General features: G+C 32.8%; 2 protein-coding genes across 3 annotated transcripts in view; both read left to right on the top strand.

The window, feature by feature from the left end:
* The window catches only part of LOC110019695, a 34,518-nt gene extending 22,767 nt beyond the window's left edge, over positions 1 to 11,751 (top strand). The window contains exons 3-5 of the mRNA XM_020717479.1: positions 6,601 to 6,762; positions 7,733 to 7,834; positions 11,453 to 11,751. Of these exons, the coding sequence (XP_020573138.1) occupies positions 6,601 to 6,762; positions 7,733 to 7,834; positions 11,453 to 11,584 (396 nt within the window). The 3' untranslated portion in view covers positions 11,585 to 11,751. The remainder of the gene's footprint in view (positions 1 to 6,600; positions 6,763 to 7,732; positions 7,835 to 11,452) is intronic.
* Positions 11,752 to 16,065: 4,314 nt separating this feature from the next.
* LOC110019706 lies at positions 16,066 to 20,208 on the top strand. 2 transcript variants are annotated; one of them, XM_020717491.1, is made up of 4 exons: positions 16,374 to 16,578; positions 16,668 to 18,358; positions 18,471 to 18,662; positions 19,182 to 20,208. In XM_020717491.1, the coding sequence occupies exons 1-4, from the start codon at positions 16,453 to 16,455 to the stop codon at positions 19,603 to 19,605; spliced, it is 2,433 nt and encodes an 810-aa protein (XP_020573150.1). In that variant the 5' UTR covers positions 16,374 to 16,452; the 3' UTR covers positions 19,606 to 20,208. The 2 variants fall into 2 exon arrangements, with proteins under 2 accessions (XP_020573149.1, XP_020573150.1); XM_020717490.1 differs by having other exon boundaries at positions 16,066 to 18,358.
* Positions 20,209 to 20,504: the final 296 nt, after the last annotated feature.

Below are 20,504 nucleotides of genomic sequence, written 5' to 3'. Positions count from 1 at the left end.
AAAGTATAGCAATATGGGTGTCCTTTCCTACCAAAATGGGTATCCCGGACGCGTTGGTGCAGTCCATTTTGTCGTCGGAGGTCATCCGGAAAAGTTCGCATTTTCACCCGTCCTTTGGGCTTAATTGAAGTCTGATTTCGCGCAATTTCGTGAACTTCGTGTATTTGATGCGTGTATGTGACAAAAAAGGTCGTGACAATGTTTTCCTAAGGCTTGAAGTCCTATTTGGAACATTTTCCTTGAATCTTCGCAAAATAGCCCATAACCGCTCGTTCATAAGACGATGGTCTTGTGCTAAAGATGCTAGACATCAAAGGAAAATAGGAATTGGCTGGAATTTCTAGAAAGGTGAGTCTCAATTCTAGTTTTCTAAGATAGTCCATAGGAATTTCTAGAGCTAGAATCTAGGTTCTAAGGAGGAGAAGACAAGACCTCACAAAAATGAGGTCAACAGCTGCTAACTTATCTGTTATATAAACTTCAAGTTTGCATTAAAACATATGCAATTCCAATGGTAAAAATTCTTCAAATACAAGGAATCAATGCTGAAAATTCTCCCACCAAAATGTTCCACTAGACTGAATAAGAGGTAAGAGCAAGCAAATTAAACTACTAACGTCAGTGCATGCATACATAAAACAAGTTCACAAAAAAATCTTATAGAAACAGAAAAATAATGCTCATATGTATATCATTCCATAACTTCTCTTGATTGATTATGATAAACATCTGCTAACTTATTTGTCATGTAAACTTCAAGTTTGCATTAAAACATATGCAATTTCAATGGTAAAAATTTTCAGATAAAAAGAAGGAATTAATGCTCAAAATTCTCCCAACCAAAATGTTCCTTTAGACTGAAGAAGAGATAAGAGCAAACAAATCAACCCACTAATATCAATGCATGCATATATAGAACAAGTCCACAAAAAAAATCTAAAAGAAACGAAAAATGATTCCCATATGTATATTCTTCCATAACTTCTCCTGGTTGATCAAGATAAGTATAGATGCTGTTAATCTATCTTTTATGTAAACTTCAATTTTACATCAAAACATATGTAATTCCAATGTTAAAAATTTTTCTGACTAAAAAAATGAACCAATTCTCAAAATTCTCCCTCCAACATGTTTCCCTAGACTGAAGAAGATGTAAGAGGAGATAAATCATTTCACTAACATCAGTCCATGCATATATAAAACAAGTCCACGAATAATTCTCAAAGAAACAGAAAACAATGGTCCTATATATATCATTCCATAGATTCTTCTAGTTGATCAAGATAAATATAGATGTTGCTAACTTATCTGCCATGTAAACTTAAGTTTGCATCAAAATATATGCAATTACAATTGTAAAAATCTTTCACTTAACAAAAACAAGGAACCAGACATATCAAAAACAATTCCAACAAAAATTCTCAGAGAGATAATAAAACAATACTCATATATCTATCATTCCGTAACTTCTTCTGATCGATCTTGAGAGAAATAGATGATGCTAATTTGTATAACATGTAACCTTCAAATTTGCTATAAAACATATATATCTCCAATGGTATAAATCTTAAAAAAAAAAGAAAAAATACTCAAATTTTTTCCCCTAAAATTTTCTTCTAGACTGAAGAAAAGACAAGTGCAATCAAATCGACTTACTAACATGAGAACAAACATATAAAAAACATGTCCAACAAAAATTCTCTAAGAAACAACAAAACAATACTCGAATATTTATCCTTCCATAACTTCTCATCACGAGGGAATATATGTTGCTAACTTATCTGTCATGTAACATTCAAGTTTGCATCAAAATAGATATATTTTCAATAGTAAAAATCTTTCAAATAAAAAATTTGAACTAATGCTCAAATTTCTCCCCCTTGAATGTTTATCTAGACTGAAGATGAGGCAAGTGCAAAGAAATCTACCTACTAAGATCAGAGCATGCATATAAACATTCTCAGAGAAACAAATAAACAATGCACCTAACCGAACATAGAAGCCAAACGTAGAAGTCGAACGAGGCAACAAAGCCGAGGGAAATCAAAAATGCAAAAAAACTATAAAGGAAAAACCTTCACTGGAGGGAGGTAGCTAGACGACGACATTGACAACGGAACAAGCCGAGCGCAACTGGGCTTCAACCCTAAAGACACATGTGACAAATGAGGAGAGGGTTGAGGGGCATTTGCAGGGGATATGGGACTGGGATTATGCAAATTGGAGAGGGCCAGCGACATCAAAAATTAGTCACAGCTGGGCTCTTGCCGCTGAACACAGAGGCCCCTTACCGTTTAGGCGTTCGCCAACGCATGGTTCACTTTTTCGGGAACGAGAAGCCGAAGAAACGTGTCTTAAACGCTCCCTTAGACTACTTCAATAATTTTATTATGGAATGCATGGTTTATATTAACAGCCAATAGGTCTTAATTTTTGCAAGATGAATGCCATGGTGTTTGGATCAGGCACTTCGTCTTCTCTCTAGTGAGATTTAATGGTGGTTTTTGCAGCGATCAAGCTCTTTTTGAATGTACATGGAAGAAGCATTTATCAAGCAATGGTTGCGGTGGTTGGTTTTCATGATGACGGGGAGAGAGGAGAACAATGGTTTTACAGCCTTTTTCAGCTTCCTCTTGCATTATTCCAATCGGCCAAAGTGCAGAGGGATACAAGGAACTTGTTTCATGCATATTTAGGAGTTTAAGATGTTTATTTTGGAAATTTAGATGTTTAGTTGTGATTTATTTAAATTCTTATGTTTTAATTGCTATATTTGCAAAAACTCCTAATTCAAAAGAATTTTTTATGCAACATGACTAAGTTTTTTTGGTCTACTTCTATCTTTTTTAACATTAAGTCGAATCTAAAACATCTACTCTCCTAATAGGATCTTCAACTGGTCGACGTTTAATGTGACCAAACGATCTAAGACAACTCTTTGAAAGCTTGTTTGCCATTAGAGCTACACCAACCCTTTCATTGATATATTTTTTTTCTCATTTTGCCTCTAGGTGTAAAGTCACTCATCTACCTAAGCATTCTCGTCTCAGCAACACTTAACTTAGTTTTATGATTCTCTTTTATAGACTAACATTCTGCGCCATAAAGCACTTCATGTCTCACCATTATCTTTAAACGATACTTTTCTATCACATAATAGGCCCGATGCATTTCTCCACTGCAATCATCCAACTTGAATTCTACTAATAACATCTCCATCTATATCACCATCCCATTGAAGATATCTAAAACATTCACTTTTTTAATGATTTGATCACTCATTTTGACAACTCCATCACTAAATCTATTACTATTAACATTACATTCAATGTATCTAGTTTTAGATTTACTCAAAGGTAGACATTTAGACTCTAAATTTGGCCATGATAATTAATGTTTTTCCTAAACTTTTTCTCTAGTTTTATCCACAAAAAAAGGATATCCTCATCGAAAGCATATACCAAGGTACGTCCTCATGTAAATGTCTAGTAAGAGCATCAATAACTAAAGCATAAATATTTGGACTTAAAGTTGATCCCTGATGTAATCCAACTGATATAGGAAAATACTTTGTCAATTTTTCTTCTGTTTGAATAGAAGTAACAACTCGAGCATACATATCTTTAATGACTTGAATACATGTCATATCAACAACTTTCTTTTCTAGAACTATGCAAAGAACAATTGAAATTTTATCAAAAGTTTTTTTCTAAATCAACAAAAGCCATAGTTAGATCCTCCTTAATATATACTTTTCTATCGAACCTCTCAATAAATGTATAACTTCCATAGTAGACTTATTCGACATAATCAAAATTGATTTTGAGAAATCTTTGTATGACATATTAACCTATGTTCAATTACTTTCTTCCATAATTTTAATGCACCGACACATGAACTTAATTCCTCTATAATTTGCAAACTAGTGTGCATCCCCTTTATTTTTAAAAATAGGGACCAAAATACTTCCATGATTCCTTAAACATCTTTTTAGCATTTAAAATAATATTAAAAAGTTTATTAAGCCATGAAATTCTCAGATCTCTTAAAAATTTTCACACTTCTATTTCCATACCATCAGATTTTACTGATTTTTCACCTTTCATTTTCTTTAAAGCCTCAATTTTTTTTAACTAATGCGATGCTAAAAATAAAAAATATTATTATTAATAATGATATTAAGACCACCAAAATTGATCATATTTTCAAAATATTCATTAAAAGTTATATCAAAATATCTCACCCATCTATATTAAATATCTTCATTTAAGAAAAATATGTTTTTATTTTCATTTTTAATACATTTTACTTTAATTTAATCTTTATTTTTATCATATCTCTGTTTTTATATATATATTTTACCATCTTTAGTATCTATTTCTATTATAAAGATTTCTAAAAATAGTTTTTAGCATCACAAATTGTTCTTTTAGCCTCTCTACTTGTCACGTTATATTTTTCTGAATTATTCAAGCTTTTAAGTTTAGTTCAATTTTTACAATAAAATTTTTTATATTATATTTTTTTGGCACATTATTATTCCACCACCAATTATTTTTATTTCTAATTTTTTTTTCTTTTGATTTTTTAAGTATATCTTTTGTCACATGTTTATAATGTTCATTACTTTATCTTAGATACCATTAGCTTCTTCATGACCATCCAAATCTTAAAATTTTGAAATTTACTAAGGATAATTTTGTTTGTTTTTTATGTGCCCCATTTAATTTTATGATAATATTTCATTGTATTTTTTTTTATCTTTCAACTATTCTTCTTAAAATTCAAAACTAATAATCGATGTTGAGTACTTAAATTTTTGTTTGGAAGGACCTTACAATCTTCACAGTTCAGACGAATTTTTTGTCTTATAAGAAAATAATCAATTTATTTTTTATTAGGTCTATTCTTATTAGTGATAATATTCTCATCTATTTTCTTAGATAAAATATTAGCAATAAAAAAATCATAAGCTAAAATAAAAAATCAATATAGCTCTATCTTTTTATTAATCCCCCAAGATCGTAGCCATAATAAACATTTCTAAAAATTTTTACCATTCTACGAACATGTTCATTTAAATCTCATCTAATAAAAATATTTCTTCAAAATGTATCTTTTGCATTTATTTAATTAAATCATTCAAAATTTTTTTTTGAACATATATATAAACCTACTTGAGAAGCATTGGCACTTACAATATTAAGAATCTTAATATCAATAACAATTTTTAGGACTAATTTTATCTCAAATTCTATTAATTTTTGCAGTGTTATTTTTCAAGTTCTTATATATAATTATGCATACACTATTTCTAGTATGACTCCTACTTAAAAACTAAAGTTTAAAACATAAGCTACCAATCTCCTTAGCGTTTTTTTCAACTCTTTTAGTTTCTTGAATGGATAGGATACTTATCTTTCTAGATACTTATCTTTCTATGAACCATTGAACCATAATGTCTATTAGTTTCATTAATTTACTTGTGAGTGCACCTATATTCCAAGATCTTATCAAAATATTAGTTTTATGGACTAACTTATTTGCCCGCGACAGTCCATAATTTAGGAACCCTTGTTTATTTAACATTACATCTGTATAGCGGCCCATGCATACTTTTCATTGTATTCAGGTCTTACAGACAATCGCTTCCAGGGGTACACCTTAGAATTTACATAATGATTTTAATGATTCATGTCATGTTTTTTCGACAAAAAAAATTTACGCTGGTTGTTGACTAGCTAACAAAATCCTTCATTCTTTGCATGTGGGGCTTTGGTCCTGACAATGACAGTGTTAACATTCTGCAAGTTGAAGGAAAATAATAATAATAATTATAATAATAAAACACAAGAATTGAAAGCAAATCCATTATGGCTCTTAATGAAAGAATTCTCGTGACTGTTCTTGTCTGACTTTTCATTTGCAATGTAAACATTGCTTCCATTTTAAGAAATCACGCCAAAAGTATTGTTATAGGGCATCATTAAGTTTAAACTATTCATTTTTTTTCTTATGTTTGTAATGAAATAAAGTAATCATAAAATTTATATATTTTCATCCCTATATGCTTTTACGTGGTAAATCAAATTTAATGTTACATTTGCTTTTTGCAATCAAACTACAATTGCTACAAAAATAAATAAATAAAGGAAAAAAAACACCTTTTTTTTTCCTAAAGAGCTGAAGCCTCTGTTTCTCTCTCAACAGATCACACTTGTACCATTTAAAGTGAGTCTGAGACATTCTGAGGCTTATACGGTGTTGACCATAATTTTTCCTTGTATATATCTGTTAAGTCTTTGGACTTGTATTCAATTTTAGTATAGGAACCATCTCTGTTATCATTTTTACGTACTGTGATCTTTAGGGTTATTTATGTTCTTAAAGCCAAATTGGTTAAAAAATTGGAATGAAGTTATAGTTGTAACATTGTTTATGGAAGTGAATATTTGTTTTCCTGATTATTTGTTGCTTTCCAGCTTAATGGAACCCACTAATGGTGTAGCTCCCTTATTACATTTTCCAAAGAGATTGTTGTTGTAACTTTGCTGTTGAAAGTGTACATTTTTTCTCCCGTAATCATTAACTTCTTTCCAGCCCCAATTGGCACCACAAATGGCAGAGGTCCCTCGTTGTACTTTCCAATTTGACTTTGACTTTGAGAGAAGAATTCTTGCTGAAGCTAAGAAAGGGAGCCAGAACTGGAGCAAAATTGCATCTGAAAATCAGCCATCAAAAGCTGGTCCATCAACTTCTATGGTACGATACATTTATGTGCGCTGCAATGCAATTTGATTCTTATGCTACGATTTGTTTTCTTTCTTGTGTGTGGTATTCTTTTGTTTATTTTTTTCAATGTGCTTTATTCTCTATAGCTTTGAAAGGATGTTTGGCAATGTACTGCGTATGTTATTCCTTCCTACCATGCACTTAGGAAACATGGCTTAATACTGATTCTCATATGCTTTTGCTATTGGTGAATTTGCATGATCGTTGCTTTTTATGATGGATTGAACATTTGAGTGATGTTGGCTTATTATTTCTTGAATTTTATAGCATTTCCTCTCTTATTATGCTCAGGGCTTTAAACGAGCCGAGTCGAGCCGAATCGAATGTCATGGTTTAGATTTAGCTTTGTCAAATCATTAGTTGTTCATGTTCAATTCAAGCTTGTGCCGAGCTTTCCTTATATGTTCATACTTGGCTTAAATTTTTTAATGATCATATTTATTTGTTTATAATAATGGAAATTTACATACACACCACGCATGAATTTAGATATTTACATTTATAACAGTCATTTGAACAATTATGACCGAGCATTAATGGAGTCAAGCTCAAGCTGTTCGTCAAGTGCACTGGTTCATTTACAGTTGTACTTCTGCTCTTGTTTGAGACCTTTGCTTTAAAGAAAAACAGTCTAGCAGCAGACTAATGAATAAGAGAGTTGATATCTCACATTTCGTTTTTAAATTTGTAATTTTACTTCTTCATTAAATTGTTTTGGATTCTTTCCTTTCAATGCATAGGTTCACCTTAAATGTTGAGGACATTAAACAAGACTATTTACTTTCCGATTGCATACTTTCTCCGTGCTTGCAATTCTTACATCTTGGTGTTCAAAGAGCTGCTTGATTTCACATGTTATTTATTTTTTTTTTTTTCATGTTATCTAGTAGCATGATCTTCTTAACGTTGTTTTTAGCTGATGTTATCTCTCTTGTTTTAGGGTTCAACCGGAGATCCATTGGTGGAAAAGTATGTTAGTGAGGGACTCCCACGTGAAGCTGCATCTCTTGGAGTTTTAAACTATGGAGATAATCCAGTCAAGGTATAATCCCTTTTTTGTATTGTTAATGGGATAAGTTTTTATAGACCATGAAATAAAAAAATAAGAACTAATGTTATTGATTAGAAACATTTATCACATAATTAAAGACATAGATCATAGTTTAGAACTGGAGTTAATTTACAATTGACATAGCAAAATGGTGCTCCCTTTGTTAAGTATTTAATTAATACAAGAGCTATTTTATTAATAATCTTTTTAATGCTCGTATGTAATTATCTTTTAAAATTTGGTGGTTAGTATCACGTGCCTATTGTTTTTCTAAAACTTGCACATTGATTTGCTTAAACTGCAATTTTATTTTCTCTATTTTTTGTTTCTGCTTTTCTTCGAAATAAATTTTTCTTACGATTATTATTACTTAATGAATTTTTTTGGTCTTGCAATGGCTAGAAGGTGATTCAAGAAGAGTTTTTGATCGTATAATATATAACAATGTTTGTGTTGATGTTTATATTTTGGGTATAACAAAAATAAATGTTATTTGATACGGTGGTGTAATGTGAGAGTTTGCCAATCTTTCAATATAGAGAGGAAATTTATAGTTTATTAGTTGAATCAATCTTAATATAGGAAAAGATAGCTAATTATATTAAAAAGATTATTTTAGAAGTTTTAAGAGAGTTTAGAAGTTTTTGTTTACATTAATATATAGACTGGGTGGAAGAGTGAGGTGGCATGAATGTTTTTGAAGGCAAAAATTTGATTTTAAAGGGCAGGCAATTGAGTACTAACGAGGTGTTGGTCATGTAAAATATAGAAGTCTTGCAAGGAGAGTAGTGAGCAAGGCAAGAGGAAAGGGGCGAAGATGACGACGACAACAACAAGCCTTTATCCCACCAAGAGAAAATGGATGCATAAAAAATATTCAAGATAAAATATAACATATTTGAGACTTTGACCTAATTAGTTTTAGTTGCATTAGAAGTCTACATAATTGATTTTTAGTTAAATATGAAGATGCTAATTAAAGATAAACTTGTTACTTTGAGAAATTATGAGTATTCGGACTACATTGCAATCCAAATACATTGCAAACCTTTTTCAGTAAACCAAACAATCAAACATAAAAATGCACTCTTACATTTAATTTACACTGAACTAAATAACTTCAATGTATTTCAAATACACTATATTTTAATTATGCTCCATTTTTTTACACTGCATTTCTTTTTTCAGCAAACCAAGTAGAAAAGCAGTCTTTTAGTAGGAATAAATTCTTTTGGAAGAGTATAATAAATAAGATCATAGGATATATTATAAATGGGGGATTTACATACATACCACGAACATGTTAAACATTAATTTTACTTGAATACCACCCGAACCTTACCATGACCCCACTTCTACCACTATTATTTTGTTCCTCACAGAAGCTTCACGCCACAACTATCTTCTCGCCTTGCAATCCCTAGGTCTACTTTGGCACGGTCTCCCTCTTCGTACGCAAACCCAACTCATCCCCACTTCTTCCCTGCTGTGGCCAACCCTGCAGATCACTTTCGCCATTCGTTTCCACCTCAATAGCAGAATCGAGCTCCCTTGTATTCCACTGTTTTGCACGCAGTGGTGAGCTTCCTCACACGGGCTTCACTGGCTATCTTCAAAGACCGTGCTTTGATTATGGTAACAGTGGTGAATGCAATGGAGCTTAAGAGAAGAAAAATGACAAGAATGAGCTTGAAGGAGTAGGAGAAATGAATGTTAGTGTGGCCTAGCCTGTTACTATTAGTCAAGTTAAGGCCCATAGAGTTTTGGGTTTCCGAGGAAGGTTGAGGAGTTGAAGTAGCTGAATTGGCCAGCCGCCAGAACAAGGCCGGAGAGGTTATTGGAGGAGAAATCAACGGCTGTGAGGCACTTCGTTGAGGAGATGGATGGGGGGATGCTGCCGTTGAGGTGGTTTCTAGAGGGGTTGCGGTGTATTTTGAATGATTGTTACAGCTGACTAATCTCTGACGGGAACATTTTCAAAGAAGAGAATTTGCTGAACGAGGGAGATGACTGAAGATAACGGCAAGAGCTAGCAACTATAATGGAGTGGTAGAATCGGATACTTAATAAGTTTTGAGTGATATTTAAGTAAAATTAAAATTTAAGGTGTTGAACGTTTAATATATGCTATTTCTGGTGGTATAAGTGTAAATCTCCCATTATAAATTGATAAAAATTGCGGAGTGGAGTTGGCTCTAAAAAGATACGTTGACTCTAAAGTTTAAGGTCCATATGAGATGCTTTTGGAGATTTGGAGAGTTATACGGGATACTATATGTATTTAGTAAAATTTTCAATGAAATTTTGATGATTAAGAGGATACCAAATGATTGGAAGGAGCATTTTCAGTACCAATATTAAAAATAAAGGAGATGTTTGAGATTTGTCAAAATCATAAATGATTTAACTTTCATAACATCTATAATCTATTGTGTATATTTCAAAGAAGAAAGCATGGATTCAAAAGAATTATGCTAGTTTTAAAGAATAAATTTGGTTTCATGCTAAGAAAATTTATTATATAAAGGATTTTTTTGGTTAAGCTAGTTATATAATAGTGTATATTGATTTTGAAAAGGCATATGATTGAATATGAAGAGAAGTTATTTGATGTGTATTAAGGAAGAAAGTTATGTTGAAAATATGTTGAAGTTTTTAAAGGTCAATATGATTGGACACAAGTACTAAAATTAATTTTGGAGCAACTAAAATGTTCACCTATGATAGTATTATATCAATAATTAACATTTCTATATTGATTATGGAGATTCTTAATAGGGATGAGCCCAAGTTGGTTCTTTGGTGTTGCTTTTCATACCTGATAGGTGTAATTTTTCAGCTATTTATTGAAATAAATAAAAAGTTAAAATAATAGAAAATATTTATAAAATAAAGGGTTTAGAATACACTAATTATATGAGCCTTACAAATTATTGCCAAAGGATTAATAAAGGGAAAGTAATAGATCTAAGATGATTTTTAATAGTAGCTGTTCAAAATGATTTGTAACGAGTAAGCTCATAGCAAGATTTGATGCCTTTTACATGAAAAATCGATATCAGATTCAAATAAAAATGATCATAATTCTCATTTTTCAAAAATTTGGATCAAAACTTCCGGCTATGAAAAATCACTAACCCGAACATTTCATTCTGTTAAGCCGCATTACAAAGTTCGAAATTCTTCCTATAAATAGAACTAGAAGTTCTAGCACCTCCCTAATTCCATCTACTGCTTCACCAGTAGCTTGTTTAAACTTTATTCCACACAATCTTATTTTCTCATTTACTCTGCTAAAAAACCTTTTCAATAAAGAAATAATCTACTCCTTACCCATCCTACCAATTTATTTGAACTGATGCTTCTGCTGTCATGCTACAGAATGATGTATTGCAATTTTCATGCCATCTTGCTGTAATGCTTCATTGCTTCCTGAAATTCACACACAATCTGCTGTCTCTCTTATTGCCTGTGTACAAATTTTTGGTGGTTATGTGGATTCGTGCTGTAGGAAATTAAAATAGAAGTTATTTTTTATGTAAATTTCATTGTTGAGGGTGAAGTATTTGGATATTAAATTACTGAAAGACTTTTCCCTCACTTTTTCAGGTAAGAGAGTTTGTTAGAGGCTACAACCTTCTTCGAGAGATGGGCTTTGCTTCGAAGAATGTGACGGAAGCTCTAGCCATGTACGATAACGACACTGACAAGGCCATCGCACATTTCCTCAACAGCTCTTGACGGCACAGATTATTTGCTCCAAATTTTATGGTTAGTGTTATGTTCTCCTATAACCACTTATGTCGCTATATATGGTTGTAAAACATTAGCTATTTTTAGTATTCATAATCTGTAACTTATCCTTAATTTTAGAAGAGATTTTAAAAGGGTGCACTTAATATGTGTTTAATGGGTTATTAGAAGGAGCAGAAAGTGCATTTAATATTTTAACTATATTAAAAATATTATATATAATATTATGATTAAAAATGAATTATATATTTATATTATATAAGTTTTTTTTTTAGATAATTTCAAATTAATTAAAAAATATACATGAGCGTAATGAATATTATCATAACATAATGTTCTCAGAATACAATTATCCTATGCGTCAGTGTGGAATGACCCTTGAACCTGATGTATATTGTGAAAGCGTTTATAGTGGTCTATCTCACAACTGATCGTCTTGAAATTCATTTTCAACATCATTTTCAGTTTTTGTTATTCATAGCTTTTTGGAGCGCACAATAATTCTCATTCTTGGGTATTGGTGGTGTGTAAATTGGAGGCATGTCGAAAATTAGCCCTATTAGATGTAGATGTAGGCTTGGGAATGCTTTGAAAATTTAAATTTAGATTCCCTCCAGTAGATGTTGTCCATTGTAAATCGTATGGTGGACCCTCATATGTCGATAATAATGCATAGCTGGTGGGATTCTGTATGGTTAGAGAGACACACAAATATTGATTGGCCAAGATAAGCATAAAGTTATGAAAATTTTTGTTCGTGTGACCCATTTAAGGGAGATCTACGTGCTCTGGAAGCTGAAGATCTCATTGGAGCATCTGTTATTGATCGTCTTGCTACAGTAGAGCACAACAGATGTAGACCATCAGAAGTTCATCTACGAGGGGCCAGACGTTTTGACAGCTGTGTTATGAGATAGCCCCGTCACGAAATGATTTCTCCTTGGTTGATCAATTGTGGTATAATCAACATGGATGGATTGTTCTACTCTATGTGATAGCTCCAACATCTCATCGTATTCTTGTTTCATAAAGCTAGCACTTTCACTACGATCCACTCCAAATTTTTCTGCAATATCTTTTCTATGTAGTAATTCATCTGTATAATTGAATGATTAAATTTATTATTATGTATTATAATAAAAGTAATTAGCAGTGGCTATAAAATATAGTAAATGCATACCACTATTCTCTCTCCAGGTGATCAGGGGTAATAGGTTTTCGAAGGCTGAGTAGTGGGCTTCACTAGGTAGAGTGATGCCCAAGATTACTACCATTGCAAATAATGAGCCAATTCTTGTTTGTCGGCTTCTGGTGGCAGGTTTAATGGTACTATATACACCTGACAGTTATTCCACTTATTGTTTTACTTACAGTGATATTGAATCCAGTCAACTTAGCTTTACCTTGCCCATCGACTCTTAAAACTTCGTTCGATAGGTTTAATAGATATAAACTAAATGCTAGAAAACTGTTGTAAATCACGATCTGGAAGGTATCACTCAGACATGCTTCCAACAAATTATTTGAATGTTAGCAGTCCAACTATCCTTGTAATGAAAACATGTCATGGTGACCAAATAACCTGCATATCAAGTTATGAATTTAATTATATTTAAGATAAAAATGTGATAGGAATGTGGGATTGAATAGAAGGGTTTATGGTTAAACTTGACTCTGTTTTAGGTCTATCAAGTTCATCTCTGCACATACTTATATTTCCAGATGGTTATGTATGTAGCAACTGTTCATTCCATCTACATGTTAGTTTACTAAATGAGATTAATCTGATTTAAAATTTTGTGTTTATATATAAAAAATACAAAATAATTTTGTACCTAAACATAATTGATTTGGCCAATAATAAATCACCAGTCGGAACATGAATGCTTGGTCTACCAACATGAAAGTGCTCCCAACACAATGTTTGGAACAAGTGCAAACACGCAGCAGTTGTGACATGACCGAACTTAATTTACATATCTCTGTAAAGATGTCAAGCACTGTGCCACCCAAAGAATATCATTCAAATTCTTCTAAAGTTTCCATTAATATTAAATATTTTAAACGTACATGCGATCCAAAGATTTCCAAAAGAAGAAAACATCCTAATATGAACAATATATAAGCTCTAATAATATTTTGTTGCATTTTTTTTTGAATTTCATTTGTTATTAGTTTATTCGTTATGTTCATGTATATTTTTTTATTAATTTGAAATTATCTAAAAAACAAATTATATAATATAAGTTTATAATTCATTTTTAATAATAATATTATATATACTATTTTTTAATAATAATATATAATATTATGTATTATAAAATTAATCTCTATAATATTATATAGTAAACGCCCCTATTTATATATAATATAGTTAAAACATTAAACACCTCTAAGAGGATTTTTTATCGGGAAAAATATTACATCAGGACTCCTAACGTAGAGCTATGTTCGGATTTGAATATCCGGTTGTGTTACGAGAATATTTCATCTTTATTATTTGTAAAAATAATGTGTTATTCAAGTATTATATATTGTTATTCGATTATTTTGCAGTGTTAATGGAATACTCCATCACGTTACTTAAATTGGGGTTGAAGTATTATTAGAATATTCCCCCTCATTACTTGATTTGGGGCTGTATTATTCCAGTGTAAATTGAAATAACACGAGGAATATGTCCAATAACACAACCCCAAATCAAGTAACGCAAGAAAATATCCTAATAACACTGTAAAATAATTTAATAACACTATATAATACTCAAATAACACATCATTTTTACAAATAACGCAGATGAAATATTTTCGTAACACAACTGAATATTCCAATCCGAACGCAGCTCTATGTTATGAGTCCTGATAAAACATTTTTCCTTTTTATTGAGGACGTAAATTTTACGTCAGACGTCGAATTAAAATAACCTCAAATTAAAGAGTGGGTCTCACTAATTATAATATTAGTTTTTTTTTTTTAATTTTTATTTTATGCCGTGCTGCATCCCTTTAAACACATATATTAGGTTCTCCTTTTTTAAATTTCTCCTTAATTTTTTTTCCATAATCACATACATAACACATTTAAAATCTAAGAGATTTTACTTACCCACAACACAACTCTTATGGATTTATACATCTAACACCTATTGTTTAATATTAATATCATAACACCTTAAAATTTATGCATTAAAAAGTGTATTTGAATTTTAGAAGTTTGTAAAAGTGATATTTTTCATGTGATGTTAATGATTTGGCCGTTGCATATGTAAATATTAAAGTTTAGGTTTGTTCTATTTAAATAAATAAAAATTTTGTGCATGTAAACGCCCCTTAAAATTTACTTGATCTTGTGCTTGTTTGTCAATTTTGCCTCCAACGTGTGCTAACAAGTAGGGGTGTAAACAAGCAGAACACGAGCGAGCTCAGGCTCAGCTCGTATTCGGCATGCTAAAAAATAATACTACTCTATATATATCTGTGTGTGTCTGTGTGTGTGTGTGTGTGTGCGCGCGCGCGCGCGTGTGTGTGTGTGTGTGTGTGTGGAATGAATGACTGAAAGCTATTAGACAACTGTCGATTATCCCTAAGTGTGCTAAATATTGGAGTACCACATCCTACACATGGAGAGATTCGAACCTGTGATCTGAGGGGATTTACAGTCTTCAGAGAGGCTGCTCTACCAACATGCTAAAAATAAATCAAATTACTTTTAAATATGCTACAAATAAATTTAAATACTTTGAATATTTTAAAAATTATTATTATCATTGCTAATCACTGCCATCAAAAGATTTCACTCAGATTTTTGCTACAACCACTAAATAAATCAACTATCAACAGATTAATTGCCAAGTCCATTTCAGCCAAAATGAATTAGATCCGGACAAAAACCCTAGGGCTATCAAAATGGCTCGTTGTTAGCGAGCTGCTCATGCTTGACTAATCATGTAGCTTGTGTTTGGCTCGCTCGTTAAACAAACAAGCGAATAGAAATAATTTTTTTGCACTCGCTATATAATGGGGTTGAGCACAAATAAAGAATTGTTTGTTTGTGTTGACTCATTTTGAATAATTTAATTGATTACACGGCTACAAAAATTTAACCAATTAAAATTATTAATTAAAAAATAAAATAAAAAAAAATATTAAATTTCATTTAAATGAATATTTTAATGTAAATAATAAAATTTAAATCTTGTCCAACCAATAACATCTTACGGCTCTGTGGTTAGGATAGTCAAAATGACTCATTGCCTAACAATCCGTGTTTGGCTCGCTAAACAAATGAGCCGAACATGAACAAATTTTTTGGGCTCGATATATAAACAACTCGAATTTGAACAATAATATTTTTTAACGAACCAAGTACAAATACAAGTAAATTGAGCTCAATCAAACTTGGCTTTTGCACGGAGCTTGCTTTTAAAATTAAATTTGTCCCCAAAATTTCTCAGGTTCCCGCCAAAAACTCAAAAAACATGGAAAAAGGGGAATGCAGGAAGGAACACTCCTATTCTTCTTCAGCTTCTCAAATTTCTCTGCTCCAAACCCTCGCCTACTTCACTCCCCCTCTGCCGGCTTCCTTCCTAGCTTCGCCGGCCAAAACTATCTTCTTCGTAACCAAACCTTCACGATACAGTCGCGATTAGTGAATCCGGATCTATCAAATCTGCGGCTTTATGTTGTCTAGAATGACCGTCTGGCAAGATTCAGGCTAAATCCAGGTTGAATCCTGCTCCAATTCCGTTACCTGTTGAACAATGGATTCGCTAGACACCTCTCGGATCCATCGAATCGTACTTCTCATTGATCTCCATCCTCTTCTAGTTTTCGAAAACAAAAATCCTTACGTCTGCAATGTTCTTGCTGCCGCACGTCGGATCCTCTCTTTTCCGGCCATCTCCTCATCTCTCGCCGCTTTCAAGTTTTTCTTTTCTTCCCTCTCTCCCATCCTCTCCACCTCTAAGCTTCGCCAGCTCCTCGGTAAATCACCGGCCTTCCTCTCCTTCGATAGGCCCCTCCAGACATTAGATCTCCTTTTCAGCACACTCAATTCCCTCTTCTCTATCCAGGATCCTCTTGATTACGACCGACCTGCTTGTTCCAGAGCGTCTCTTGTCGCCGGATCGCTCCTCCAACTCGAGTATGACTATGCATGGGAGCCTCAAATTCAGCACCACAGAGGTATGCCTCATTCCTTAATGATTCGTTCCAATTTAGTGGTGCTTTTTTCTCCGATCCCTCAATCATCCAGCTGCATATCTGAATATTTGAGTGAGGGGGCGTTTTTAAGTTCTGATCGGTTCCTGAACAAGTTTTCGAAAATTTTTGGGATGGTTAAGGAACGACTCATATCCAGAGATATCCATATCAGCTGGATTGATGCTAGTTTTAGCCGATTAGGTGAGGAGAGGTTTGGATTAGGTTTATTTGAATGTGGCTTGAAGGAGTTGGGCTGGGGATGCAACAGGACTGATGCGATTGTGTTGGGATCTGCACTTGTACCATTTGGCTTGATTTTCCCATACATATGCTGCACTATTGCTTTAAAGTCTTTGAACAGTTACATGAAGAATCGCGCTGAACTTATTCTGAGCATCAAAGACTCCAGTGGGGCAACTCTACAGTGTAAAAGCTGCGATCTTGAATTTGTCGTTTTAAAATTTCTTGAAGAGAGATCAGATTTGCTATGGCTTTCTTCGGAAAAATGTGGGAGAGTTAACACAAGGATTTGCGTTAGAGAGTTATGGGAAATTAATGAGGAAACTAAGGCCATAGAAAACTCTTGTGCTTTAATACTACTGCACGGAATTTCAAGAGCAACAGGGAAAGAAGCTACTGCAAATGCTAAAGACGAATTCATTGCAGATAAAATTCTTAAATTGATTTGTGATGAGACGGGTGAGCTTGATGTAAGGGAACCTATTTGGCAGCTTATTCTAACGTTTCTCTATAACAGAAATTGTTCTGCATTAGTTTCTGTTTTTGATGGTGATGGAAACTCATTTAATGGCATGCTGCAGCCTTTCACTTTGAATTATGCCTTACTAAGCATCTTTCCTCGAAATTTTGATCTTTCTTTTTCCACCAAAAATAGGGCTAATATAAGTAGAAGAAAGGGAAGGGAAACACAGACGAATATGCTTTATGATATCTCATGGAGCTCTTTCACAGATAGAGTGTTTAGTCAGTCTGATGACTTGGCTTCAATAAATGTCCTGGAAGAGTTTTATTTCAATTTACAACTTGAAAAATCAAAGAAGTTGCGGTTTTTGAAATGCTGGATGAAACAGATTACGAAATTAAATGTTTCTTCTAATAGTGAAAGAAACGGAGTATATGATTCTTTAAATGTAGGAGTTGAACCTGTTTCTTCTGCTGGTGACAATTGTTTGAGCCAATCAACAAGTCAAGCGGCTTCATCCTTTGTTTGCATTGAAGATTCAAATGCTTTCCTGGAAAGTATTTCTCTGAAGATTGAAAATGCTTTGTGCTCGAAGGAAGTTGACTTGTTTATTTTGGCAGAACGTCTAGTACGTATGTCAATTGATGCACTTTATACTAAATATGAGAAGGCTCAAGTGGAGGATCTTAATTCAAGGAAAGAGCTGGATTTGTTTGACACCAAAATCGCCACTGAAATGTCTAATTTTCTATTAGTGAAACCCAAAGAACTAGAACACAAGTGCAAATGCTCCACTAGTGCATCTTCCACAATAGAAACGACTCCTGTCATTTACAGCAATGAAAAGAAAATTAGGATGTATCCTTCTTTGTATTTTTTAAATTTTTTGGGTGCTTTCTAATCAGTTACATTAAGTAGGTGCGTTTTTTGTGCAAAATTTGAAGTCTCTGTGTTCTTTAACATGCTTTAGGCATGAACTTCAGATCTTATTCAGGATGGAGATACTTTTATCGAAGGTTGCATCAAACTTTGATAAATGTGTTAAACAAAAGTTGATAAAAGATTGTTGCTTGCTTTTGAGAAATGTGGAGTTCTATCTGCACGCTGATTTTTTTCATGGAGAGTCTCTCCTCGATTATGCTACAAGGATCATAAAATCCAGGTATGCTATTTGGTAGGAAAAAAAAATGTTGCGTCGTTGAATCGAAGTTTGAATATTTTGTGTTAAAAAAATTACCTCAAAGTTTGTGCCGGTCTCAAACTTCATAGCAGGCGATGAAATTTATTCTTGGCGTCTTGTCATACATGGTTCTAGTCAAAATGGATGGTTTCTAACATCTCTTACTGAAAAATGATATATTTTAAGCTACGCTATGTCGGCAATATAGGCTTTATATGTTAGTTTTTCTGATGATAAGATCATCATTTATGTTCACACTGCTTTTTCCATGCTATATCTTTCAACAAAAGACATGTGTTTGAGGAATGCTAATTCTGCTGAAATAAGGCGACCTGACCAAACTAGATGGTGCAAAATGTTCATTTGAATGAATATTTTACTCTTCCTTACAAATTTTGCATTCCTTCATGCCTTGTTCAAATTGTATACACATATTATTGAAATTTGTCAAGAGTAGGTCTTAAGAATACATTCTAAAATCATTCTCTCCCGTTGCTACAGGTATGAACATTCTCTACAAGATGTTATTCATGAAATTTATACCAGAATGGAATTTTTCTCATTTGATGGGAATGAAGTGGAGGCATCAGATTCAGAACCTGCAAGCAATGATTATGAGCTGAAAAAGGGTGACAATTTCAGCATAAACAACCCAAATTCTATCTACATGAATGAAGACACTACTCCAAGCCATCAGTTTCTGGATATAACAATTGAACGACAGTTGATGGAAGCTAACAAGCGAAGAAACAGGGCTCGTCGATTCTCCTCTTTCACTAGTTGGGTGCCAGATTTGCAGAAGGTGTGGGCTCTCAGGCATCCAAAGCAGGAGAAACATGCACACGAGGCTCTTCTTCCCAAAGTTAAAGCTAAAAAAAGGAAGCGGCGTTCATCATTTCAAGACAGAGTATGTGAAACTCCATGATGAGAGATTGATTCCTTAAAGGAAAAGCTGCAGCCGGTATTGTTTATATTAATGCTTAATGACTGAAGGCTTAATTTATGAAGTTGCTCAGTTATATATATCCCATCCGGAAGAAAATATCCCTGCCATTAGAAAGATCTTTGAGGTAAGAAAATCCCTGCAAATTGGAAGCAAATAATAAGGGATCATTTTTATTCTTTTTAAATACCAGGCTTATTACCTGAAAATTTGCTGACATAAGAAACAAGCAAGAGGAGCGATGTATTTGTATCGAAGCCTTCAACCCATTTATTAATATATTTGTGTGTTCCTCAGTGCAATGGCATACATAGCAAGATAGGGATTGATTATGATCTGTCAGTCTAATTATACAGCGGCCCTTAGCTGCATCCTATATTATTTGATATTACTATATGAAAATATTTGTGGAGGATCATGGTATTTTGAGAGTAAGCTTGAGTGAAGCCTTAAATTACTTTGAAGAGGTTGGGAGTTATCTTTCATTTTGTATTCTAAGTTTGCCTTGTTTAGTATTAGGCTTGGGCATGGATTTGGAGAACCTTTTGATCCTCTTAATCTGAATTAATAAATAGTCAGCTTTGGGACCAAGTTTTTGACATGGAACTTCCCAAATTGATTGGGCTAATTAGATTATCCTTGCTTGGCTAAAATTTGTTTTTTTCTCTATTTTAGTTAATTTGATCTGACTTAATTTGAATAATGGTTTGAACGTTTCACTTGATTTGAGTTGGGAGCTTGGATGGGCTTGTCCGCTGTCATCCACCAAATGTCTATATTTTTTCATGATTAATATAATCTTGTAAATTATATCTTATATTATATATGTATATGTATGTATGTATGTATATATATATATGTATGTATATATATATATATAT

Source organism: Phalaenopsis equestris, unplaced genomic scaffold, assembly GCF_001263595.1.
Source record: "Phalaenopsis equestris unplaced genomic scaffold, ASM126359v1 Scaffold000070, whole genome shotgun sequence".
NCBI lineage: Eukaryota > Viridiplantae > Streptophyta > Magnoliopsida > Asparagales > Orchidaceae > Phalaenopsis > Phalaenopsis equestris.
This window is presented reverse-complemented; position numbering and strand designations above follow the sequence as displayed.

What these genes read in the sequence shown, in the direction of transcription:
- LOC110019706 (XM_020717490.1), top strand. Translation starts at nt 16,356, where the DNA reads ATGGATTCGCTAGACACCTCTCGGATCCATCGAATCGTACTTCTCATT. An exon ending in AATGAAAAGAAAATTAGGAT is followed by an intron (nt 18,359 to 18,470) that starts GTATCCTTCTTT and finishes AACATGCTTTAG; the next exon opens with GCATGAACTTCAGATCTTAT. An exon ending in ACAAGGATCATAAAATCCAG is followed by an intron (nt 18,663 to 19,181) that starts GTATGCTATTTG and finishes CCGTTGCTACAG; the next exon opens with GTATGAACATTCTCTACAAG.